The sequence below is a fragment of the Mixophyes fleayi genome, chromosome 4 (genome assembly GCF_038048845.1).
Source record: "Mixophyes fleayi isolate aMixFle1 chromosome 4, aMixFle1.hap1, whole genome shotgun sequence".
NCBI classification, from domain to species: domain Eukaryota; kingdom Metazoa; phylum Chordata; class Amphibia; order Anura; family Limnodynastidae; genus Mixophyes; species Mixophyes fleayi.
The window spans coordinates 334,911,007-334,938,839 of NC_134405.1; the positions used below are offsets into that span (position 1 = coordinate 334,911,007).

Here is a 27,833-nt window from a genome sequence, read left to right on the forward strand (position 1 = left end):
ACCTGTTCCATAAACTATACACAATTATGTGTATTGTCTGCGGTGTTCTTCATAAGTCACCCCAATATGTTCTCAAGGACACTCTAGGGTCGATCCTGATTAGCACCCACGTACCAAGTTCCCACAATCCCCCCAAATGTAGGGATCAAAAGATAATTAGTAAAACGTAATTTGTAGCATAGTAAACAACCTTTTATCCCCACTGACAACAGAAAACATTCTCTGTGAGTAATCGGCAGCAACTGTATAACACAAAGGACTTAAATAAAATGCCGATGTTTGCAGTTTTGGGTAGCACAATGGTTGGCATTGCTGTTTCACAGCCCTCGGGTCATTCAATTCCAATGAGGTTCCTATCTGTGTGTAGTATGTATGTTCCACCAAGGGTCTGAGTCATTAAGGAGAGCAAAGCATAAAAATATGAGTAACTTTGCACCTGGGCAAAACCATGTTGCATTTAAAGGGGAGGTAAATTTAAAATGTGGGGACAGATTTATAGTTGGGGTAGGGCATGTCCTAGATCAACTTTAAATGTCAGTGTAAAAATAAAGCTATCGGGTATTTGTTTGCTACGTGAAAATACAGCCGGTATTTTCCTTATGTGCAAAATAATAAACTAATGTGCACCCCTTGCATTGTAACATGGTTTGTCCCAGAGAACATTTACTCCTTTTTTTGCCCTATTTTCCTTAACGACTCAGTCCCCTTGTGTAGGTGATGGGTACACTATAGAGCAGTGGATCCCAAACTTTTCTCAGTTCGAGGCACCCTTAGGTTCTCCATAAAACCCCTGAGCCAAAATAATTACCAAGTAGTCCCCCGCCTTGCTAACCCCTTGGGAATTAGTTTCCTCTTTGAAAAAGCGCTTTAGGGTTTTTTTCATGTCCTTATTCCCTCCTGCACCTATTGTTTCACTAAGATAAACATGTGTATTAGAAGAGTTCTTTGAAACTCCCATGTAAGTTAATACAGAGTTGTATTTGCAGTATCTTTGGAGTGTTTTTAAAATGCCTACATGCAAAAAATAAAATTCTTATGTTCATGTCTGTTGCTTTAATCCTAATACGGGGTCTGATGTCAGGGGGTGACGTACGTACATTTGCACTCAAGGCTCCCACATCACAGAAACGTGTTTTTATGTCTTCTGTGAACCGTAAGGAAAAGGCTGATTGGCTGATTTTTAAGGTAATAACATTAAATATAGTGACAGAGTTCTGGGAAAAGCACAGTGTTACGTCTACCTCTCTTCCAGGAATCCTTTATGTCTGTCAATAAAAGTCCATCTTCCATCTACGCTTTAAAACGATGTAACTTAAATAATAACCACTAATCAACAAGAGCCTCTTGCAGTCTGCACGCAGCTAAATGCCGTCCTCAGCATCGCAGAATGAAATCACTGTGAGAGCGACTTGTGTAACGTGAGGACACTGCAAAGCTTCTCTCCCATCTACACATTAAACCACTTTATTTACTGCAGTTTATTTCCTATTTATAAATACTCTTTATTTGAACAAATTTTTTTTGGAGATTGTTCGTAGAAACATAAAGGGATAAATCATAGGCGTGCGCGATATATTTCATTAGGATGTGCACCCAGCTCACCGCCGGAGGCAGGCGTGTCTAACACCGCCTAGGGGGAGCGTGTCTAGGAATGCCCCCCGTTCATGTTATGCCACACAGTGAAACCCCCAAATTATAATATGCAGTAGCTCTGTTTCGGCCCATCTTGTACATACTTGTCAACTTTTCCTTGTTAGCTTCAGAGAGATCCCGGAGGAGGTGGGCGTGCAGGGGCGGGGCTTAACGAATCACATCATTTTGGGGGGCTAAGTTAACGCAATATTTGCGTCATTAAGCCCCGCCCCCGTCACTTATCTATTGCGGGGACAAGAACCGGGAGGTTGCCCTGCTTTCCTGGGAGGTCTCCCAGAAATGCGGGAGTCTCCCAGACATTCTGGGAGGGTAGGCAACTATGCCTGAAATGAAAGCAGCTAATGAATCTCGAGAGACTGAAGTATCTTTTACATTTCTGTCTCCATTACTAAAGTCATGTTGTCTTACCTGTCTGTCTTTGATTAAATCTTGGTCTCCATGAAAATGGCCACCTCCATAGGCATCAATACATGGACATAGGACACAATTTCTGAACTGTGTCATCATGCCACAGATGGCGAAGCCAACCACGTCTTGTACTGGCTCAGCATCAGGGAGAATGCCAGACTCTTCAGGGAGTGAGGGAGATCACCCCTATTTCAGGGAGTCTCCCTGACATTCAGGGAGAGTTGGCAAGTGTGATCTTGTATGTTTAGACCCAATTGCCCGGGCACACCTGGCACACCCGTGCACGCACCTGTGACATAGACATTGGGTCTGAGTCATTAAAGAAGGTAAAGCATAAAAAAGAAGTAACTTTGCACCTTGACAAAACCATGTTGCATTGGAGGGGGATGTAAATTTAAAATGTGGAACAGATTTATAGTTGGGGTAGGGTATGTCCTAGATCAGCTTTACATTTCAATGTAAAAATTAAGCTATTAACATGTATTTGTGTGCTACATGAAAAACAGACAGTATTTAACTTATGTGCAAAATAATAAATTAATTTGCACCCCCTGCATTGTAGCATGGTTTTGTCCAGGAGAAAAACGTCTTTTACCTGAGGTGGCTCAGTTCCCCTAATCTCCAGGGGTCCCTGCCCGGGGATACCCCACAGGGGGCGGTGAGCAACAACATGCCTGGTTTAAGCCCACATCACTAAAATATCTAATGTCTCATCGTCACCCGGCTGCGTCCTGGGGTCACTGGCAGACCTCCACCCAACAACACGCGCTCACTAATACACAGCGAGCTCCAGCACATGATCAATGCAAAACACTAATCCTTCCCAAATCTCGCTTAATACCCTCTGCTGACAAAGAGACACAATTACTGGTCATCTGGTGCGATGTTTAAGTGATAGCAGCCGTCATTACGGCAGATAGCTGTGTGTCTGCATATGATTAGCAGGAGGGGGATAATAGAACCCACTTCACCTCCTCATTGTGCACTAATCCAATGTTACTAAAATATAATTAAAAGGATGAAGCTGTTACAAGAGGAAGGAGCAGAGATATCATTATTATTTTACTTGTAGGTGCTCAGAACAAACTTCCAGCAATTGTAGCTGTAATAAAAACAAAATAAAGGAGTTTAAAAGGGAACGACAGACGACTGTTTGCCGGTTTGTCTTTAAACCAGTGTGCTCCACACAATGATACGATGATTTGCAAATTGTATTTATTTTGCTTTCCCCCTGCAGCCTGATGGTAGTTTAAGGTGCAGAAGTGTTAGTAGTGGATAAATCAGGACACTGTTCAGCTGTGTGGAAGTGCAAGAAGCGGTTTTTATTATAGAGCGAAACTTATAAGCTGCTAGTTACTAGCAGCGGAGGAAACATAGCCGCCGTAGGGGGGAGAGCAACAACGCTAGTGCCCATCCTCTCCTCTGCCTCCGCTCCGCCTGGGGCTGGCACATGCTCACTAAGGGGCCTATTTATCAAAGTTATCCCCCGTCCTAAATCCTTTTGGGGATTTACTGGTAAATCACTAAGTATTATTGTAGCATCGCAGCAGATATCTCAGATATCTGCTGCTTTGCATCTATTAGCATTTTTCTGAGCACTGCCCATAACAGTCTATGGGGAGCGCTCAGTAACGCTATGTATCAAAGTGTGGCCAGTGAAATATTTCTCTTTTTCTACATGTTATTGAACACCATCTGAAGCTGGCGCACATTAACATAACCGAAATATTTTGCAGCTGTCAGCTTTGCTCTCAAGAGCTGGACAGCGCATGTGTGGAGGGATCATGTGATCCTTCCCTGTCACATGACTCACCTTCTTGCCGTCCAGGATGTTAGTGCGCATGCCCCAAGTTTTCTGTCGGTGCATGCGCACTAACGAACAAAAAAAAAGAAGATCATCGCAGCTTTCTTCAATGAGAAAACACTGCGATGAACAGGTGAGTCACTTCTCAGGGACAGCAAGTTATCGGCACTGCTGTCCCTGAGATGTTTTTTGATACATTGCCGTAAATATTCAATCCTTATCAAGGAGATAAGGATTGAAAAGTTTCAACCAAAAAAAAAAGAAGAATGATAAATAGGCCCCTAAACCCAATTTGGAACCCTGACACTTTTGTGTGTGAAGCTTCTTTTTAAATCTTTACATTAGCACCTCCAAGGGCACCTCCAAATTGGCTCCTACCCCAACCTCGTCATGAAGCCCGGCCTCTGCCAGGGATCCGGGAGTATTCCTGCTCTTCCGGTAGTCTGGGAGTGCTCCACGAAATACGTGAGCCACCTAGACATCACTGGAGAGTAGGCAAGTGTGATTGAAGTACGTGACTTCGGCTTGGAGGATTTTGTCTTGTGCTTCAGCTGTTTCTTGCCCTTGAGCTCCACTCAAGGGCAAATAGCACTTAGACTACAGGCAATATAGCGCATTCATAGAGGTCAGTATGACAAACTCTCCACCTCGTTCACATCTCAGTGAGCGTTAGGAATAACCAGCTCTCACATGTAAAGTTCCCTGCAATGAATATATCAATAATCACGAGGGTTAGATAAGGAAACTTAGCATGTGCACTACGGCCAAACATCAACCTATTCCCAGGGGCTTCACTGATATTTACTCAATACTAATTCATGGCCTCAAGTGACTAAAAACCTGATATTTATATGTTTCAGCAGAAATCAGAGGCTAAATTTCAGCTCGATCAATATATTAATTCAATTTAATATAGGGATAAACTTGCACAGTTATCCTCTTTGCATTGAACTCTGGATATACGGAGGCGGTCGACAAGCTGGCCCGCACCGGCGAATAAGTTGAGAGTGGATGTGACAATGTAGAGTGCACCTGAATATACATGTAGGGCCTGGTTCATTACGGCACACATACTGAGCACAATCTGCGTTTGTTTTACAACCCACGTAAACCAGGTACACGTACACCAGAATTCTACAAGGAATGGATGTAAAGATACATGTGGTGATGAATAAGGGATAAGGTCTGCTCTACTCTACTAGACACTGCTGGATACGTCCAATATCTATGTGAAAAATAAAATCGCAAAATAATGCACAGGGGGGGAAAACTATTCAATTAATAATGGGAAAAGAGTTTTTGTTTTTTTGTAAAAAAAAAAAAAAAGGTTTCTTCTACATTATTTTTTTCCTTATCAAATACTTTTATTGTGATGATCTTAATGTCAACTGAACGCAAAATACATATTTGCAGTTCTTACTGATTGGATACACCTGTTCTAGCGTGCGTGCACAGTCGTCATCACTACTAATTAGCACTTAGACAAGACCTGTAACTGGTGCGATCAATATGGCTAAAATACAAGAACCTTTGAGATATCCAGATCTTAAAAATGGACACTGCTTTGTGCGCTTGCAATTGGCGCACCCTTACTGTACATTGACAACGGGCAATGTCCTATGTCTGTAGAGTGTAATAGAATTGTATTATGATCATGTCCAGTGGTCAGGTCATGTTGGGGGTGTAGTGTCCTATGTCTGTATAGAGTGTAATATAATTGTATTATGATCATGCCCAGTGGTCAGGTCATGTTGGGGGTGTAGTGTCCTATGTCTGTATAGAGTGTAATAGAATTGTATTATGATCATGTCCAGTGGTCAGGTCATGTTGGGGGTGTAGTGTCCTATGTCTGTATAGAGTGTAATAGAATTGTATTATGATCATCTCCAGTGGTCAGGTCATGTTGGGGGTGTAGTGTCCTATGTCTGTAGAGTGTAATAGAATTGTATTATGATCATGTCCAGTGGTCAGGTCATGTTGGGGGTGTAGTGTCCTATGTCTGTAGAGTGTAATAGAATTGTATTATGATCATGTCCAGTGGTCAGGTCATGTTGGGGGTGTAGTGTCCTATGTCTGTATACAGTGTAATAGAATTGTATTATGATCATGTCCAGTGGTCAGGTCATGTTGGGGATGTAGTGTCCTATGTCTGTATACAGTATAATAGAATTGTATTATGATCATGTCCAGTGGTCAGGTCATGTTGGAGGTGTAGTGTCCTATGTCTGTAGAGTGTAATAGAATTGTATTATGATCATGCCCAGTGGTCAGGTCATGTTGGAGGTGTAGTGTCCTATGTCTGTAGAGTGTAATAGAATTGTATTATGATCATGCCCAGTGGTCAGGTCATGTTGGGGGTGTAGTGTCCTATGTCTGTATACAGTATAATAGAATTGTATTATGATCATGTCCAGTGGTCAGGTCATGTTGGAGGTGTAGTGTCCTATGTCTGTATACAGTATAATAGAATTGTATTATGATCATGTCCAGTGGTCAGGTCATGTTGGAGGTGTAGTGTCCTATGTCTGTATACAGTATAATAGAATTGTATTATGATCATGTCCAGTGGTCAGGTCATGTTGGAGGTGTAGTGTCCTATGTCTGTAGAGTGTAATAGAATTGTATTATGATCATGTCCAGTGGTCAGGTCATGTTGGGGATGTAGTGTCCTATGTCTGTATACAGTATAATAGAATTGTATTATGATCATGTCCAGTGGTCAGGTCATGTTGGAGGTGTAGTGTCCTATGTCTGTATACAGTATAATAGAATTGTATTATGATCATGTCCAGTGGTCAGGTCATGTTGGGGGTATAGTGTCCTATGTCTGTATAGAGTGTAATAGAATTGTATTATGATCATGTCCAGTGGTCAGGTCATGTTGGGGATGTAGTGTCCTATGTCTGTATACAGTATAATAGAATTGTATTATGATCATGTCCAGTGGTCAGGTCATGTTGGGGGTGTAGTGTCCTATGTCTGTATACAGTGTAATAGAATTGTATTATGATCATGTCTAGTGGTCAGGTCATGTTGGGGGTGTAGTGTCCTATGTCTGTATACAGTGTAATAGAATTGTATTATGATCATGTCCAGTGGTCAGGTCATGTTGGAGGTGTAGTGTCCTATGTATGTATAGAGTGTAATAGAATTGTATTATGATCATGTCCAGTGGTCAGGTCATGTTGGGGGTGTAGTGTCCTATGTCTGTAGAGTGTAATAGAATTGTATTATGATCATGTCCAGTGGTCAGGTCATGTTGGGGGTGTAGTGTCCTATGTCTGTATATAGTGTAATATAATTGTATTATGATCATGTCCAGTGGTCAGGTCATGTTGGGGGTGTAGTGTCCTATGTCTGTATATAGTGTAATATAATTGTATTATGATCATGTCCAGTGGTCAGGTCATGTTGGGGGTGTAGTGTCCTATGTCTGTATATAGTGTAATATAATTGTATTATGATCATGTCCAGTGGTCAGGTCATGTTGGGGGTGTAGTGTCCTATGTCTGTATAGAGTGTAATAGAATTGTATTATGATCATGTCCAGTGGTCAGGTCATGTTGGAGGTGTAGTGTCCTATGTCTGTATAGAGTGTAATAGAATTGTATTATGATCATGCCCAGTGGTCAGGTCATGTTGGGGGTGTAGTGTCCTATGTCTGTATAGAGTGTAATAGAGTTGTATTATGATCATGTCCAGTGGTCAGGTCATGTTGGGGGTGTAGTGTCCTATGTCTGTATAGAGTGTAATATGATTGTATTATGATCATGTCCAGTGGTCAGGTCATGTTGGGGGTGTAGTGTCCTATGTCTGTATATAGTGTAATAGAATTGTATTATGGTCATGTCCAGTGATCAGGTCATGTTGGGGGTGTAGTGTCCTATGTCCGTATACAGTGTAATAGAATTGTATTATGATCATGTCCAGTGGTCAGGTTATGTTGGGGTTGTAGTGTCCTATGTCTGTATAGAGTGTAATAGAGTTGTATTATGATCATGTCCAGTGGTCAGGTCATGTTGGGGGTGTAGTGTCCTATGTCTGTATAGAGTGTAATATGATTGTATTATGATCATGTCCAGTGGTCAGGTCATGTTGGAGGTGTAGTGTCCTATGTCTGTATATAGTGTAATAGAATTGTATTATGATCATGTCCAGTGGTCAGGTCATGTTGGGGGTGTAGTGTCCTATGTCTGTATAGAGTGTAATATGATTGTATTATGATCATGTCCAGTGGTCAGGTCATGTTGGGGGTTTAGTGTCCTATGTCTGTATAGAGTGTAATATGATTGTATTATGATCATGTCCAGTGGTCAGGTCATGTTGGGGGTGTAGTGTCCTATGTCTGTATATAGTGTAATAGAATTGTATTATGGTCATGTCCAGTGATCAGGTCATGTTGGGGGTGTAGTGTCCTATGTCCGTATACAGTGTAATAGAATTGTATTATGATCATGTCCAGTGGTCAGGTTATGTTGGAGGTGTAGTGTCCTATGTCTGTATATAGTGTAATAGAATTGTATTATGATCATGTCCAGTGGTCAGGTCATGTTGGGGGTGTAGTGTCCTATGTCTGTAGAGTGTAATATGATTGTATTATGATCATGTCCAGTGGTCAGGTCATGTTGGGGGTTTAGTGTCCTATGTCTGTATAGAGTGTAATATGATTGTATTATGATCATGTCCAGTGGTCAGGTCATGTTGGGGGTGTAGTGTCCTATGTCTGTATATAGTGTAATAGAATTGTATTATGATCATGTCCAGTGGTCAGGTCATGTTGGGGGTGTAGTGTCCTATGTCTGTATAGAGTGTAATATGATTGTATTATGATCATGTCCAGTGGTCAGGTCATGTTGGAGGTGTAGTGTCCTATGTCTGTATATAGTGTAATAGAATTGTATTATGATCATGTCCAGTGGTCAGGTCATGTTGGGGGTGTAGTGTCCTATGTCTGTATAGAGTGTAATATGATTGTATTATGATCATGTCCAGTGGTCAGGTCATGTTGGGGGTTTAGTGTCCTATGTCTGTATAGAGTGTAATATGATTGTATTATGATCATGTCCAGTGGTCAGGTCATGTTGGGGGTGTAGTGTCCTATGTCTGTATATAGTGTAATAGAATTGTATTATGGTCATGTCCAGTGATCAGGTCATGTTGGGGGTGTAGTGTCCTATGTCCGTATACAGTGTAATAGAATTGTATTATGATCATGTCCAGTGGTCAGGTTATGTTGGGGTTGTAGTGTCCTATGTCTGTATAGAGTGTAATAGAGTTGTATTATGATCATGTCCAGTGGTCAGGGCATGTTGGAGGTGTAGTGTCCTATGTCTGTATATAGTGTAATATGATTGTATTATGATCATGTCCAGTGGTCAGGTCAGGTTGGGGGTGTAGTGTCCTATGTCTGTATATAGTGTAATAGAATTGTATTATGATCATGTCCAGTGGTCAGGTCATGTTGGGGATGTAGTGTCCTATGTCTGTATACAGTGTAATAGAATTGTATTATGATCATGTCCAGTGGTCAGGTCATGTTGGGGGTGTAGTATCCTATGTCTGTATACAGTGTAATAGAATTGTATTATGATCATGTCCAGTGGTCAGGTCATGTTGGAGGTGTAGTGTCCTATGTCTGTATAGAGTGTAATAGAATTGTATTATGATCATGTCCAGTGGTCAGGTCATGTCGGGGGTGTAGTGACCATTATTTGGCATCAGACTGGAGGTGTACAGATGTCCCTGGTAATATAATTGTAAGCTTAGTATGATGGAGAAATGCCTCTTGCATACTCTACAGTAAGATGGAGATAATCACCTTGCAGTGCAGATAAACACAAACTGCGACTGTTTCCAGATATAAAAGAGATATATGTGGATTAGATATATGAAAGACATTGCGGTTTATGATATATTGCAGAGTGAGGAGTCACAGGAAGAGAAATACAATCTCCAGAAAGAGACATAAACCTTCATCCTGCAGATTACTGAGTCCCCGGCAATGTAAATGAACGTTAGATTCTGCAGATTTCCCCCAGAGAATGTATTATGATTAGGAAAGATAAATGAGTCTGATATTGTTATCTCGGAGCACCGCTGCCCCTAATGGAGCTATTACTTGCCCATAGGTTTCCAGAATAATGATAGCGACGAGAATCTACTGCAAAGCCCAGATAATCTGCAACAAGCTATTGTCTGGCCAGACAGTGGCAGAAACACATTATGTTCTACACAAACTGCCCTGGAGGATCTCTATTATGTGCAAACACAAGTGTTCCCCGGGCAGGAACCCCGCACAGCTCCTGTGTGAACATACTGTATATATGAAATAATAATTAGACTTTATAACAGGAGAGAGGGTTAACTACAATGCTTCTAAAGACAAATGAACATACTAAGTGCTCTCACGTTTAAAAAAAAAAATCCTGCTCAGAATTATGCCATGCGGTTATTTAAACATGTTTTAGCAATTAGATGTACGCTAAATATTAGAGGCTTTAAGTGGTGTATTTACTAAACTGCGGGATTGCAAAAGTGGAGATGTTGCCTATAGCAACCAATCAGATTCCAGCTGTCATTTTGTAGAATGCACTAAATAAATGAAAGCTAGAATCTGATTGGTTGCTATAGGCAATATCTCCACTTTTTCAAATCCGCAATTTAGTAACAGAGGTACATACATATACAATGATAAATGAATCAGTTTAGTGGGAGGGTCCAAAAGTAATCGTGGGTGGGACTTTAAAGCACACACTCTAATCTTAACCCACAATCCCGCAAATAATCACGCACAGAATTTGCAAAGCGGTGCTTCCCAAAGTAAAAAGTGGCAGGAAACTTGTTACATGCTCCGTAGTCAAAATAAACAGATTGCAGTGCACATCCCTATTTTTTAACTTTCCTAATATGACACTCAAAGGTTCATTTAATAAGAATACGGAGATGCCGAGCGCATTCAAGGTCAACATGGCTCTTAGCACCCGGCATAATTCAGCAGCAATCGGTTTAGGAGCTATACAAGTTTGTTGCATGTCTTCCAGCAGTTACACCTTCATTATCATCATCATCATCATCATCATCATTTATTTATATAGCATCAACTTATTCCGAAGCGCTTTACAATTGGGGAAAAACATAGTAAACTAATAAACAAACTGGGTAAAACAGAAAGAGAGGTGAGAAGGCCCTGCTCACAAGCTTACACTCTATGGGACAATGGAGATTGACACACGAGGTTAAGTCTACATTTTGCATTTCGGCCCAGCCAGGCTGCAAAGGTAAAAGTGACTCATAAGCTAAATGATCCTGTCACAAAACAATGTTGGTCAGGGGGTAGTTGTCTTGTGTGAAATTGTGTAACAGGTGGTAATAGGGTAATGTAGTGAGGTTAAGAGGGTGGTTGAGGAATATTATAAGCTTGTCTGAAGAGGTGGGTTTGCAGAGAATGCTTGAAAGTTTGTAGACCAGAGGAGAGTCTTATTGTGTGAGGGAGAGAATTCCATAGAATTTAAACCGTAACCGGGAATGGGAGGATGTAATGAGGGTGGATGAGAGACGCAGATCTTGTGCAGAACGGAGTTGCCGAGTTGGGAGATATTTTGAGACAAGAGAGGAGATGTATGTTGGTGGAGCTTTGTTGATGGCCTTGTAGGTTAGTAAAAGTATTTTATGTTGGACTCGGTAGAAAACAGGCAGCCAGTGTAGAGACTGACAGAGTGATTCCGCAGAGGAATAACGATTTGCAAGGAAAATCAGTCTTGCCGCAGCGTGCAAAATAGATTGTAGGGGTTTTAGTCTGTTTTGGGGAAGACGAGTAAATTTACTTTAAGTTAGCATTTCTGTTATGGCATTTTCAAAGCATGTTTTTGTATTGGGCATAACGTAAATAGCAACATAAATCCCTATATTCACAAAGTTGATTTTTTTTTTTACCAGTTTAAGACGTCTACATTTTACCAATGCAGCCTTATTAAAATTCCCTTTTAGAGTTCGCCAAAACGTGACGCGAGTACACCACCAGAAAAATACTGCCATCATGGGATATATGCACCCCTACGTTGTGCCAAGTAGGCTACCTGTTGGGCCCTTGGCGGCGGTACATTCCAAAGGAATGCCACGTGACTACTCTGCATGTGTGCATAAGCTCCTAGTATCAGGAAGCCCAGACACAGAGTAACCTGACAGCTCCCTACTTCACTGGACAAACAGGAGACGCTATGTAAACAAATTAACATTGGAAGAGCATCCTGTACACAGAAAGTTATTGTGTTTGAAACAAACCAGTGTTTACTCGGGATGATTACAGGAAGCAAAGTTTAGGTTTGGGAGGAAATTAAAGAGATTTTGATTTAGAGACAGAATTGTTTTAGATGCACAAAAAAACAACTTTTAAACTCTAAACCCCGGCACCCTGAAATCCCTCACAGGCAAACTGTAAAGCTAATCACGCCGTACAGACCCAGTTATTTTCCTGCAAACAATGAGACTTTTTTTTTCCATTACATCAGCCACTAAAAGGACATAAAGAGCCTTATAGATAGTTAGGAAACAAATCCAACTAGAGGGCAAAGATTTACACCTGGACATGTTGCACTGCAAGGGGTGCAAATGTCATTATTTTGCATGCAGGGAAAACACCAGCTGTCTTCTGTGAGAAATGTGATTTTGCTAAGCTGACGCCATCTTGTTGCCTTATAGTTATTTTGTTCTGTTATAGCTTAAAGGCACATTAGATGCAGCTGGTTTGTAAGAGTAATTCATTATTTGCAAGACTATGCTTATAAACTTGGACATACCAGACAGGAGATAAGCCATCCCCCCCCTGGGGAGTATTCCTGTGTGATAATTAGAGAATATAGTAACATCTGTGTAAAGGGAGCATGAGTGGTTAAAAGCTTTTGGGGCGTAGTTTTCGGATATACGTGATTTTTTCTATATAGATAGGGACTTGTAACTAATAAAGCATAGTTTTATTGTACACTCAAACCATGCAGTATATTTAATTTTCTCCAGCTAATGAGCTCATAACTGATAAACTGACACTTACAGGTGAACAATCTGATTTAGATTCGACATCTGCCAATTCTAAAGTTGTCCGCACATTTGAAATTTGCCCCCACTGCAGCGTAAAATGAATTTCAGCAGCTGTAAAATTGCACTTTGTTGTTGGAATTACTCCTAAGACTGGGAACACACTACAGAAAATTTCTCCTGATATCTGTAACGATTTTACCAACAACTGAAAGTCCCGATCAGCAGCTGATTCCTGTGCACACACTATACACGTTTTACAAGATTTACCGTCAGATCTGTGCTCTTCATCTGTCATAACCATCTGCTGAAAAGATCCTGACTCTGCGCACTCCATAGAGATCTGCTTACAATGCTGGCCATGAGTGTATACACTTTGCAGACTCGACACAACGTCATTCCATCGTTGGAGCGTAAACACTAATGTGATATCGGGCCGAACGGGCGTTATTGCGCGATTGGCACCGATAATTGTGTGAAAAACCTATAGTGTGTACCCAGTCTAACTATTCGAGGACCAAGGACATACTTGCCTGCGTTAAGGAAGGTCAAAAGGAAAATATAGGAGGGGGGGAACGTGGCACTGTAAATTGTATAATTTTGGCAACACCCCTTTACAAAATGTCATTGCATCATAAGAGGGGGGCAGGAGCTTGGGAGAAATATTGAAATCTACGGGTCTCCCAATTACGAAAGTGGCTCTTTACACACAACCATTTCCATCTGGTTGATCAAAACATTTTTCATACCGAGATCCCGAACATTTGCAAGAGAGACAATTGTTTACTTAAACCACTAATTTTAAGGTCCATTGAATGATCTCATTTTTACTGGCTGTAGTTGTCGGGGGATTGGAGGGAGGTGTATGAGCAGCTTTATAAACAATTGTCACAATCCTATTTGATTATTAGTTGTTGCACAAACACTGCGTTATAAGTGGAGTTGAGCAAAATTGTTGACACTGTTCTGTTGAATATTCGCCTCCTTCTGCGTTTGGCTGCAGAATTTTGCCCAGTTTCACAAGCTTTCAAAAATACTAGTCTTTTGGCCGAGTAAAGGACAATTTTTATATTTCCGGCACTTATTTATTTAGTTATTTTACACTCTGTACTACACTTTCATTTTTCACCATCCTCCCCACATTTGTTGGATGCCTCTCCTTAAGAGAAGACTCCAGTCTCAGGGCAAGGCTTGGGGTGGAACGGGGACCTTCTCCTTTTGGAGAGGGCCCAAAAGACCAAGCCCCTAGTGTGTGAACTGCACTTAGTGATTGGAGTAACGCACCTCAGGCTTCAATAAAAAAAAAAATATTATATTATATAATTGAAGGCGAGTCATGATATGTAATCAGTGACATCAAGTCTTGCAGTATAAGAGATGAAATGTCCTCTGTTGTAGATTATAGTTATATTACTAGTCACTTCAGAGCTCCTCACAGTGTCTTAGTATATATATATATATATATATATATATATATATATATATATATATATATAAAAGCAATACAGAACTTTACATTGTCCAATACTATAATCATCTACTGCACCAGATATTATTCATAGAGAACAAAACACATGCTGATTTTATTTATAAAGTTTATAAGGTTTGGATCGAACCTGTTTCAGCTGATTTCTCATCGATTTTACGTTCCCGATATAGTTACTGAATCTCTCCTTAATATCTTGGATTTGCGCTTTTTCTGAATTTCGCCGCGCCATTTCTGCAGCCGGCGATGGACCTCCGCTGCCCGGGATCATACTCGTTCTCTGTAATACAAGATAATGCATTATTATTCTAACACCGATAATAAAGCAGTCTAACACAGATGTAGATAGCCTGCGGCGCTTTAGCTGCTACAAGACTACAAGTCTCAGCATTCCATGCCAGTCTGATCTAACAGGACGAGCAAACACAAGAGAAATAAACAGAATAAAAAATAATTTATAAATCATATTAGTCGGATTTAACAATGATGGCACAGAATATTATGTTGAGGCAAGCGACAAGTTTGTCATCTTAAGACAGTGATAGGTAACCTGATACTTTAGGGGCTTCATGGGTGGTCTGTAACCTTCATAAGGGCTGCATATTACCCTTAATCTCAGTAATAAGGTAAAACAATACATTTAATCAAATAGTGAGACATCTATCTATTATAATATATCAGTAGGCGTTTTAAACAAATGTTACACGGTATAACAAACATATCTTACAATAAAGCTGGAAGGAGCTGGGGGCCGCAGGTGAGGGCTTGGGGGGCCCTCTTTGCCCATCACTGTATTAAGAGAACTCTCACAAGCAAGGGTTGTACCATATTTTTGGGTAATGGGCAGGAGGTAACAGCCTTATACACTGTTTATTCCACAAATTAATGCATTCTGCATATGGCTAAAATGTATCCAATTAGTCCACCGTTTATTGTGGGAACTCACAGTACAATACTGACATCAACAAACAGGACAGGAATATACATCTAGAGGCAGAAGAAGGACATTCAGTGTAAGCTGTCATTCCTCTGGACACTTGTTGCTGCGTGTAATCACAACACATGTAGCAGTATCTAGGTGTCATACACAGCACTTTCCTTAATGATACGTTTACTAAGACTCATTAGAATGTAATTACTTTTGCATTTGGTATCACTCTCTTCAATGTTATTAAAGCCCAGAGAAAAAGGAATGAGATTAAGACCCCTGTCAATCTCTCTCTCTCTCTCTCTCCTCTCTTTCATTCTCTCCCTCTCTTTCATCTCTCTTTCCTTCTACCTCTCTCTCTCTCTCTCTCTCTCTCTCACTCTCTCCTTCTCTCTCTATATACAGTGGTGGGTGTGGGTTGATATACAGGTGTATGTCATACTGTCACTTCTCCCATAGCTTTGATTATAAAACTACCAAATTCCATCCACTTACATTACCATTATATTTTCCACACTACCACTCCTAAAATTCCACTTCAACCACTGTGTGTTTGTGTGCATATATTTGTGGGCGGGGCCACCAATGCCAGTTAGTGGCCGGCTAGTAGTGAGGAAATTATTGTTTATCCAGACGTAGGGTTGAGGGAGAAACTGATGAAAATCGCTGTTTATGCATTATATTATATATATATATATATATACATATACGCACACACAACACACTATATGGACAAAAGTATTTGGCCACACCTGTTAATGATTGAATTGACCTGTTGCCAGAGGTTGCAATCCTTTGTGATACAAAATGGGTCGTTCTGAAGAGCTCAGTGACTACAAGCGTGGTACTGTGATAGGATGCGTGGTACTGTGAGAGGAGGCCACCTTTGCAATAAGACAGTTCATGAAATTTCATCCCTGCTGGATATTTCACAGTCAACTGTAAGTGATATTATTAGAAAGTGGAAGCGTTTAGGAAGAACAGCAACTCAGCCACGAATCGGGAGGCCGTGGAAAATCGCAGAGCGGGGTCAACGACTTCTAAGGTGCATGGTGCGCAATGGTCACCAACGCTCTGCTGATTCCATAGCTGAAGAGGTCAACTGGCATTAATGTAAGCACAAAAACTGTGCGGCGGAAGCTTAATGTAATGGGTTTCTATGGCCAAGCTGTGGCTTGCAAACCTCACATCACCAAGACCAATGCCAAGCGTCGGATGGAATGGTGTAAAGCACACTGACACTGGACTGTGGAGCAGTGGAAACGTGTTCTGTGGAGTGATGAATCACACTTATCTGTTTGGCAGTCAGATGGGCGAGTCTGGGTTTGGCGGATGCCGGGTGAACGTTGCCTGCCTGACTGCATTATGCCAACTGTGAAGTTTGGTGGAGGAGGGATAATTGTATGGGGCATGAGGCCTTTTTTCAGGGTTTAGGTTAGGCCCCTTATCTCCAGTGAAGTTCATTCTTAAGTCTTCAGCATACCAAGTCATTTAGGACAATGCTATACTTACTTTGTGGAAGCAGTTTGAGGAAGGCCCTTTTCTATTCCAACATGACTGTGCCCCAGTGCACACAGCAAGGACTACAAAGACCTGGTTTAAAGAGATTGGTGTGGAAGAACTTGACTGTCCGGCACAGAGCTCTGACCTCAACCCCATCGTACACCTTTGGGATAACCTGGAATGGAGATTGCGAGCCAGGCCTTCTCATCCAACATCAGTGCTTGACCTCATAAATACTCTACAGAATGAATGGGCACAAATTCCCCGGAAACACTCCAACATCTTGTGGAAAGTCTTCCAAGAAGAGTGGAAGCTGTTATCGCTGCAGAAGGGGGAACAACTCCTTAATAAAGTGTATGTATTTGAATGAGTCCCTGCTGGTGTAATGGTCAAGCATCTGCATACTTTTGTCCATATAGTGTATATGTGGAGGTAAGGAAATTTAGAAGTGACGTTATGGAAAATGGAATGTGATAGTGTTACAATGAGGGCAGTAGGAGAAGTGACGGTATGGTATACCCCGTATACCCCCCACTTCCACCACTGTATGTGTGTATATATATATATATTTATATAGTTTATGAACAGACGTAACTGTAGACACCCAGAGCATACTCTCTGTAGAAATGTGACTATTTGTCGCCCATACTGATACATAGGAGTGCACACCCCGATATCACTTTATGAAAACCCCTTTGTGTAAATGTTTTGTGCGACCTAATAATAGTTTGTATCTCATTCTCTTAAATAAGTCATAAGAATTGGAGGACTGTTATTAAGTCATGTGTCACATCTGAGCATTTTAATATGTTCTTTTCTTACATCTGTATTTTTGTGTTATAAATGTACTCTACTGTATAAATAGTGTATAAATGGTGCATAAATTTAATTAATTCATTTTACAGGGGTACAAAGGCTGTGAAAGTGGGAACGCTCCCTAACTGCTCAATCCCAGCCCCTTAACGCCCCTTTGGAAATCTCATCCCACAACACAAAATATTATTATTCATTTGAGAACACCATTAAGCGGATGACTGCCCCAGGCAGTACTCAGGGCAGAACACTATAATTCCCCCCCCCCCTCCCCCGAAAGTTTTGCTCTTCTGAAACTGCTGCCATGTTTTTTTTCAGATATAATAAACTTTTAAATTGTCAACTTACAATGTAACACCCCAAATAGCATTTGTACTACATAAACCAAGGTTTTAAAGCACAATCTTAAACATTGTAACTATTATTGTTGTTGTGTTTAATGAGGCCGGGGCCCCTGAACGTTAGCTCCCATCTCTCCACAACTCAGGGCCATCTTAACAACATTATGGGCCCCCGGGCAAAGCAGTGCACCGGGGCCCCTACATATATATATATATATATATATATCATACTTACCTACTTTCTTCAGCTCTCTTCCGGGAGCCAGCCAGTGGAGGGGGGCGTGAGGGGGCGGGGCGGCCAAAATCGCGTCATTTCGGCCCCGCCCCCTGTGACGTCATGACGCAAATTGCGTCATTTGACAGCGGGGGGCGGGGCTAAACGCCGCGATTCATCGGGAATCGCGGCGTTTGGGATCTAATTCTGCCCACTTCACTAGGAAGTGGGCACTTCCTAGTGAAGTGGGCAGAATTCGGGAGATTGCCACACTCGCCCGGGAGACTCTCGCAAAATGCGGGAGTCTCCCGGACATTCCGGGAGAGTTGGCAAGTATGATATATATATATATATATATAAATGGATATAGATGTATAGAGATACAGATATAGATAGATGTACTTGCTCAGTGACCCTTGAAGGTTTTTTTTTGCAGATTTTTTCTTTTGCAGGATTATTTATTCTAATTAGGAGCCCTGCCTATGGGGCCCCCTTGCCCGTGGGGCCCCCGGGCACCTGCCCATCGTGCCCAATGCAAAAGATGGCCCTGCCACAACTTGGCAATGTTCTGTATCTCATTTTCCCCATAAATAAACAACAAGAGAACAGCATTCTCCATAAGCAATCAGCCTGTAGATAGAAGTTAATGTTAATTAGGATGTCACACGTTACTTACTTTCTGATAGTTCCCGAGAATGAAGCTGTGAGCTGTGTGTTCAGGGAATCTCAGTTATATGTGAATGGGATCAGTGATCTCTCATTTCACCAGTGAGTGTGGTTTCCCCGGGATGCAGATTTGTTGACGGTTCCTATGGGAGACAGTGTGAGTGAAGGGTACAATGTGAGGCGGGGTAGTAGCTGTCACAGTGTGATCCTGTGTACACGATCACTTTCATGTTTACTGCTCACTCTGCACGAAAATCATGCTGAACCCTCCTTACTGCAGAGTGGTACAGAGGAGTTTCTGTGTCCTGTCCTCATACAGAAGTGTTAGCATTCAGTGCTATAGATTACTTCAGTACGTTATACAGTAGACAGCTGCTGTGTGTCTATAACAGGGTATATGGGGGCAGCAGTAAGAGGCTCAAGGTTTTTGGAATATCAAAATGTATTATTGTTTGTTTATTTAAAGTTATATTACTGCTGTTAAAGTCAAAATAAGTAAATTTACATCTAATTTCCTGACATATAAGGCTTTGTACCCATTGGCATTAAAATCATACTCGCCCCAAAAAATGTTGTCCTCTCTTTGAGATCATCATCATCACCATTTATTTATATAGCGCCACTAATTCCGCAGCGCTGTACAGAGAACTCATTCACATCAGTCCCTGTCCCATTGGAGCTTACAGTCTAAATTCCCTAACATACACACATACAGAGAGACAGAGAGAGACTAGGGTCAATTTGATAGCAGCCAATTAACCTACCAGTATATTTTTGGAGTGTGGGAGGAAACCGGAGCACCTGGAGGAAACCCACGCAAACACGGGGAGAACATACAAACTCCACACAGATAAGGCCATGGTCGGGAAGTGAACTCATGACCCCAGTGCTGTGAGGCAGAAGTGCTAACCACTGAGCTACTGTGCTGCCCCAAGATCCTGAAGGGTCGGTGAACTGCGGAGGAGGTCACGGTGAAGGGAATTGAATGGTTTTTGCCCTGTCCCTGCGGCGCAATGTCACTATTGCATCTTGGGGGATGGGTCAAAAAACGACACAATTCGCGACGAATTGACCCCATCTCACTCACTTCACTAGGAAGTGGGCTGAATGTGGGAGAAAGGCCGGTTTTCTGGGTGAGCGAGCAAGTATGGCTAGAATGATGCATACTTACCTACTTCATACTTACCTACTTCATATACTTTACTTCCAGGAGTAGATATGTTATAAAAAGATGTGGGCGGGTCTTGATCACTGTTCACTAGGGTAGGCGGAGCCCAATATCACGGTTTGCGCCATTATGACATGTCCCCGTCCACATTTCAGTTTGGTGAGCAGCCTTCAGGGAGAACTGTTTGCTCCTTGGGTCTGTCTGGGGGGGCCTATCATAATAATCTGGGATCCTCCCGGACCTCTCCGGAGAGTAGCCGACTATGAGTTATCCGATACAAGCAGAGCATAGGCAAAACAGGGGGGGGGGTTTACTAGTGTGTGGAACCCCCCCTCCAAGCCTGGGGCACTGTATAATTGAGGTGGCTGGACCCTGCACCCGCTTCACACAGCTCTGCTTGAAAAGGGAGAGCTGCGTGCACCTAACAGTAGTGCACGCAGCATTGCCCATGTATATTATGGGGATAGGAAGAGTTGGAGAGCAGCCACGCACTGTCTAAAATTATAACCACGCCCCCATGCACACTGGTCACGCCTACTGGCGGCGTGGAAACCCCACTCTACAAATCCTGCGTTTGCCCCTGCAGAGTTGTATCATTAATAGGGCAGCCATCATGCCCCTGTTATCCTTGTACACAAGCACAGGGCCCCGTACGTGTAAAGCTGGATAAACCCATAACGCAGGCGTCCAAACTGGACGATATCTGGCTGCTCGGCGCTTAGGCTCCCCCTTGGTGAACAGAAACTTGGCAATGTTGAATGACATCACCAACTTCATCCCAGCGTGTGTGGTCTAAATTACTGTTAATTACTAGTAGAAGGTGTTGGCTACGGTCAAAAACTACTGGAATAATATAAGATTATTATTTCTTTGTTCAACTTGATTATAGATTGGCCCTTTGTGCTCCGTTCTCCTTTCATGGTCAACCTAATCCCATCGCTTTATACAATGTTATGAGTCCGCAGGAAATGGCCTTTATAGTAAAATGCAACTTACATGTGGAAAATAAACATTTGCCTTATGATTTTGTGCTCCCACCTCGCTCTTATGACTTTTTATCACACAGTTGTTTGCAACAATGTCACATTATACTTTATCTGTCTTAGTTTAGAGGTTAAAACTTCCCCATCAGGAATAACACAACTCGTTACAGGATTTCACAACTTTTTCTATTAAAGGTAGCTCAGAACAAGGACACTTATGAAGTATTGTATATATGACTCAAAGCCATACTGTAAGTGATGTAATAGTCCCTTTAAGTGGAATTGTAACACATGTTCAAGTGTATAGTTCTTATATACTTAAATAACCTTAATTCTCTGTATATTTCCATGAGTAAGATATGCCATTTAACTCACTAATATTCACGAGAATGCAGCGTGTTAGGAAGTAGCGATATCATCAACTCATGAGGTACTGTGTGCATCGTGTCTCAGCGATGTTGCTTGTTTCTAGTGGACGGATAGGCTACTGAATATTGCCTTAGTCCCCAATATGGCTGTCCTCTGCTGTGAATTGGCAGCAGACGCACTCTGGCTGTTATCATGAGAATGGTAGACGTTACTTGGAATTACATCCATATTTGAATCATGCATCCGTCACAGCAGGGCCGGTGCTAGGGTTCTCAGCGCCCTAGGCAAAGTTTCAAAAACACCGCCCCCCCCCCCCTCCACCCCAAGACACACCAAATACCCACTTCCCAGACCCCCCCACACACTTCACTTTTGGTAAAAAAAAAAAAAGTTAGGCCTTACCTCCTATAGCGGTCTGGCTGCCGTGATGTTTCATAGAGAACGTTGTCCAGACTCCACTGCTGTCCAGGGGCAATCACAGGATTTCTAGAGGTGAAGTATCCAAGTATTAGAAATGGGAACAAAAACTTGTGAGAATGACCCATCACACTGCTCCCCCTGCAGCATACTGCCCCCCCACTGCTTGACCATGTCTTCTCTCCCCCCCCTGCAGCACCATGTCCTCTGCCGCCCCCCTGCAGCACCATGTCCTCTGTCCCCCCCCTGCAGCACCATGTCCTCTGTCCCCCCCCCCTGCAGCACCATGTCCTCTGTCCCCCCCCTGCAGCACCATGTCCTCTGTCCCCCCCCCCTGCAGCACCATGTCCTCTGTCCCCCCCCTGCAGCACCATGTCCTCTGTCCCCCCCCCTGCAGCACCATGTCCTCTGTCCCCCCCCCTGCAGCACCATGTCCTCTGTCCCACCCCCTGCAGCACCATGTCCTCTGTCCCCCCCCTGCAGCACCATGTCCTCTGTCGTCGTCCCCTGCAGCACCATGTCCTCTGTCGTCCCCCCCTGCAGCACCATGTTCTCTGTCCCCACCCCCCTGCAGCACCATGTCCTCTGTCCCCCCCCCCCCCCTGCAGCACCATGATCTCTGTCCCCCCCCCCCCCCCTCTGCAGCACCATGATTTTATTGGCACGTCATGCTCTATATTTGACTTGCAGCAAGTCAATAATAGAGCATGACGTGCCGATAAAATAATTATTTTATCCACCATAGTGTTTAAATCATAGATAGATCATGAAGTGCAAAATAAGTCATTTTTCCACTGCATATTTTGCAAATCAAATATAGAGTATGACGTGGAAAATAGTAGTTTTTATACCATTGAAAAAAATACTATTTTCCACCTCATGCTCTATATTTAATTTTCAAGCTATGTGGGAGAAAAATTTATATTATTTGCAACTTCATGCTCTATCTTTGATTTAAAAACTATGGTGGATAAAATAATTATTTTATTGGCACGTCATGCTCTATTATTGACTTGAAGCAAGTCAAATATAGAGCATCAGGTGCAATAAAATAATTATTTTAACCACCATAGTTTTTAAATTAAACATAAACCAAAAAAGGGTGACATAATAATAAAAAATCCCACCCCCAACATTTTTTATGACTACACACTTTAATTAATTAAATGAAATTAATAATACCCCCCCAAAAAAAAGATAAATACTTACTGTTTTGGATCCTGAAGGCTGGGAGGCTCTTCTTTAATGGCTGCCCACCGCTCCTCACCTTCTTTACCACAAGGGAGAGGGGTGGAGCAGCCGATGCATGCTGGGAAGAGAGGGGGGCGATGGGTATTAGAAAACTTTATTCACACTGTCTGCCGGCAGACAGTGTGATCTATTGCAGGCAGCACAGGCGCTGGGAAGATCTGACACCTGATCACTGATGTGAGTGATCAGGTGATCAGCAGTGTGATGCGCCGGGAGCCCGGGCGGGCGCACAGTGAAGAAACAGCGGCGGCACCCGGCCGCCGCTGCACCTCTCTCACACTTTTCTCCGCTGACTAGATTTTCAAATCTAGTCAGCGGGAGCGGCGCCCTGCAGGTCCCGGCGCCCTAGGCACCTGCCTAAGGTTGCCTAATGGGAGCGCCGGGCCTGCGTCACAGAGAACCATGAATCTTCATGTACTGTCACAAATATTCTTTTTCACAAATTCTGTTGCCTCAGTTTTTAGGATGGTAATTTTGCATGCATATACTCCAGAATGTCATGAAGAGCTATCAGATGAATTGTTATTCATTTCAAAGTCCCTCTTTGCCATGACAATAAACTTTATCCCCAAAAAAAAACGGCATTTCCACTGCATTTCAATCCTGCCACAAAAGGACCAGCTGGCATCAGGTCAGTGATTCTCTCGTTAACACAGGGGAGAGTGTTGTCGAGGACAAGACTGGGGGTCACTCTGTCATGCTGATTGAGTTAGAATAACAGACTGGAAGCTTTTAAAGGAGGGTGGTGCTTGAAATCATTGTTCTTCCTCCGTTAGCCATTGTTATCTACAAGGAAACACGTGCAGTCATCATTGCTTTGCACAAAAAGGGCTTCACAGTCAAGGATATTGCTGCTAGTAAGATTGCACCTAAATCAACCATTTATCGGACCATCAAGAACTTCAAGAAACTAGAGGTTCAATAGTTGTGAAGAAGGCTTCAGGACGCTCAAGAACGTCCAGCAAGCCCCAGGGCCATCTCTTAAAGTTGATTCAGTTGCAGGATCGGGGCACCAACAGTGCAGAGCTTGCACAGGAATGTCAGCAGGCAGGTGTGAGTGCATCTGCACGCACAGTGAGGCGAAGACATTTGGAGGATGGCCTGGTGTCATGAAGGCCAGAAAAGAAGCCACTTCTCTCCAGGAAAAACATCAGGGACAAACTGATATTCTGCAAACGGTACAGGGATTGGACTGCTGAGGACTGGGGTAAATTAATTTTCTCTGATGAGTCCCCTTTCAGATTGTTTGGGGCATCTGGAAAAACGCTTGTCCGGAGAAGGAAAGGTGAGCGCTACCATCAGTCCTGTGTCATGCCAACAGTAAAGCATCCTGAGATCATTCATGTGTGGGGTTGTGTCTCAGACAAGGGAGTGGGCTCACAATTTTGCCTAAGAACACAGCCATGAATAAAGAATGGTACCAAAACATCCTCCAAGAGCAACTTCTCCCAACCATCCAAGAACAGTTTGGTGATAAACAATGCCTCTTCCGGCATGATGGAGCACTCTGGCAAAAGTGATAACTAAACGACTTGGGGATCAAACATCGAAAGCACATGGCCAGGAAACTCCCCAGACCTTAATCCCATTGAGAACTTGAGGTCAATCCTCAAGAGGCGGGTGACAAAAACCCACAAATTGTGACAAACTCCAAGCATTGATTAGGCAAGTATGGGCGGCCATCAGTCAGTATGTGGCCCAGAAGTTGATTGACAGCATGCCAGGGCGAATTGCAGAGATCTTCAAAAAGAAGGGTCAACACTGCAAATATTGACTCTTTCCATAAACTTAATGTAATTGTCAATAAAAGCCTTTGACACTTATGAAATGCTTGTAATTTTACATCAGTATACCATAGCAACATCTGACAAAAAGGTCTAAAAACACTGAAACAGCAAACTCTGTGAAAACCAATACTCGTGTCATTCTCAAAACTTTTGGCCATTACTGTAGTGTTTGGCCAGCTGAAGAGCTGTGAAGTACTCTCATTTAACAGGGAAATAAAGGTTGTACAACTGTGCAAAAGTAGAGATGCTGAGGGCGCATGTAGAGTGTTATTACCTGCGAAGGCATTCAGAACCCCCCCCCCCCCCCCCCCCCAAACAAAGCAAGTGAGAAGTTATGGAGATCAGGTACAGGCCAATACTTATAATGGACACATTTTGAACCTTCTAATTGTAGCCTTGCAGAAAAGCACATAGACCACTGTAATACAAAACGTCAATCACACAAAATGACACATGTAATATAGACAGTCCCATTGTCCCATCAGTCTTACAATCATACTTGCCTACTCTTCCAGATTATCCGGGAGACTCCTGAATTCTGTGTTCCTCTCCCTGAAGAGCAGGCCGTCCTCCCGCACTCTGACCGCTTCCTGGCGAAGTGGGCGGGACCTCAGTAACATGATTCCTGACCAATTACGTCATTATGACCCACCCCCAAGGGGCAATGACACGATTGCGGCATTTCGCCATGAGGAGTGGGGCCAAATGACGCAATTCGCTGATGAGGGCAAAGCGTAGAACAGAAATGTCAACGTTTAAGTTAATGAAGATTGTGATGTTGCTTCCATCCTGTGCGTTACCGACCAACGCGCAACACTGGGAAATTTTGTTTCCAAAGACCGGGAAGTTAGTGTCCCGCTCTGAAATGCGCTAGTTGGATTAGAGATTAGACAAGTAGACGTGCTGGTGCATACAAAGAAGCATTGCAGGTCTGCAGTTTTTGAGATTCATAAATAAACCATTATATTTCCCACTGAATGCTGTGTGGGGGATGGAAGCTATTGCAAATATTGAGCACACTGTATATTTTTACCCTTTTGCAGGTACAAAGAGGTTCTGCAGCTGCCAGAGTACCCTTAGATGCTCATACTTTCCTGTGCATGCCGACCACACACCAACTTCTACTGAACTCTGTGTACCTAGTGGTAAGCATCATATAACTACAGGGGAAGCATCAGAGAAGCATCTCTATAAATGAACCCACAGACCCAGCACAGGGCTTGTAAACAACGTGGAGAGTTTTCCCTTTATATACAATTCTTCAATAACCCTCATCACCCCCCCCCCCTCCCCCCCCCCTCCCGACATCTGCCAGAGTCACCCCTCACTCCTGCCACATGGGCAACTTGTCCACCACAGACCACATGCAGTCTGCAGGGGCAGTAATTACACCCAGGACAGACTGTAGAACAATATAAACTATACTATACAAGCTGAACATCCGTACACAATGACAGCAAACACTTAGAATACAGAGCAGTGAAACAGAAAAAAGGATACGCACTTACGTCCCTATATAATCTCCAAAACGGGGGCATTATAGAAAAGAGCGCCACCCTACAAACATGGACGAGAATACGTCACATTTATAGCACTGTACTGTCAGCCTCTTTCCTGACAGACAGAAGCTGATTCTACATAGTCAGCCAGTTACAGAGATCCCAACATGATAAATAATAATTAACTTTCTTTCTGCCAAAATGCTGACCACGAAATAAAGAGTGAGCTTCATATGGAAATGAGAGGAGAGAAGCTGGGAACCATTTAATCAGCAGATATTTCCACCAAGGCTCATTCCACACAGCAGAGACTGACGTCTTCTCTGCCTAGACCCACGCCAACGCCCAGTCTGCGCAGATAACTCTGGACACAGGGAGGCGGGGGGGAAGGGGGTGCCCTTACATTTGCGGATGATTGGAAAGTACACCTTGCGGAGGTCACATTTCAAATTCCAATCTATTTAAACTTTCCTTTTTTGTCCTAAAACAAAAATAATTATCCTCATTTAAGTCCTATTAATAAATGAGTCGCCATCACCTCTGGACAGGTTGTGATTCTGTCCACAAAAATGGGGTACAACTCTCCATATGTGCCCTCACCTCCGCAGCTCATTTAATGAACACGTCCCACAAACTGAAAGCTGGTTGTTCAGCTGAAGTATAAAACTAGCCTACCACCCAACTGTCCTGATTTCAGCAGGACAGTCCCGATTTAATGACTCGGTCCCGCAGTCTCACAAACCGGCAACTTTTCATTAGTGCTATTTGCTATCCAAGTGTACAATATAATTGATCACTATTATCTACCACCCAATGTCTGGCACAAACACACAACTGGTTAATAGTGAGATTTATAATTGTAGAAACACACAGGCAGTCCATTGTGATATCCACTAGTATAATTGGTACATACACCAACTGCTGCAAAATACTTTTTTGCTGCACTAATCGCTAGTCAGTCTGCCCATCTTCTCTTAGTGGTCCTGAATCATTGTGAAGCCCCAGTATTCCATTTACTTGTAGTGACTGTCACTGACAAGGGTGTCAGACACTCCCCTGCTGGCTCACTGTAGTGAAAGGGAAAACAAGGAGTGATTATGCTCTGAAGATATTGTGCCCCCCCTCACTCCTTCCAATGTGTCAGTACAGGCGTGACTGTGCTCTATTAATGCTGGCGCTTTTGAAACTAAGCGCCTGGTTCATCATTGGACGTAAGTTCATTTGTATGCTGTATCTTACGTGAATTTTCTCTGTGCATGGGTCAGAACTAGAGATGCTCAGGCTCGGTTCCCTGAGAACCGAACATACCCAAACTCAGCAGATCCGAGTACCGAGCCGAGCCGGCTTGGTACTTTTGCACTTTTTCGGATTTGAAAACGAGGCAAAATGTCATCATTAAGTCGTTGGATCTCGGATCTCGTGATTTTTGGATTCTTTTTAAGATCAAACATAACAGTGGGTTCGGGCCCAAGGACAATTCCATCTTGCACCATTTTTCTTTTCTGTCACTGCT

At 42.8% G+C, this 27,833-nt stretch overlaps 1 protein-coding gene across 2 annotated transcripts in view; it reads right to left on the reverse strand.

The window, feature by feature from the left end:
- The window catches only part of LMNTD1 (lamin tail domain containing 1), a 111,986-nt gene extending 92,845 nt beyond the window's left edge, over nucleotides 1–19,141 (reverse strand). The window contains exons 1-2 of one of the 2 annotated variants that reach the window (XM_075210449.1): nucleotides 18,857–19,140; nucleotides 14,512–14,661 (exon numbers count right to left, since the gene is read on the reverse strand). In XM_075210449.1, coding sequence (XP_075066550.1) covers nucleotides 14,512–14,652 — 141 coding nt within the window. In that variant the 5' untranslated portion in view covers nucleotides 14,653–14,661; nucleotides 18,857–19,140. Of the gene's footprint in view, nucleotides 1–14,511; nucleotides 14,662–18,856 lie in introns of both variants that reach the window. The other variant, XM_075210450.1, reaches the window with a different exon arrangement.
- Nucleotides 19,142–27,833: the final 8,692 nt, after the last annotated feature.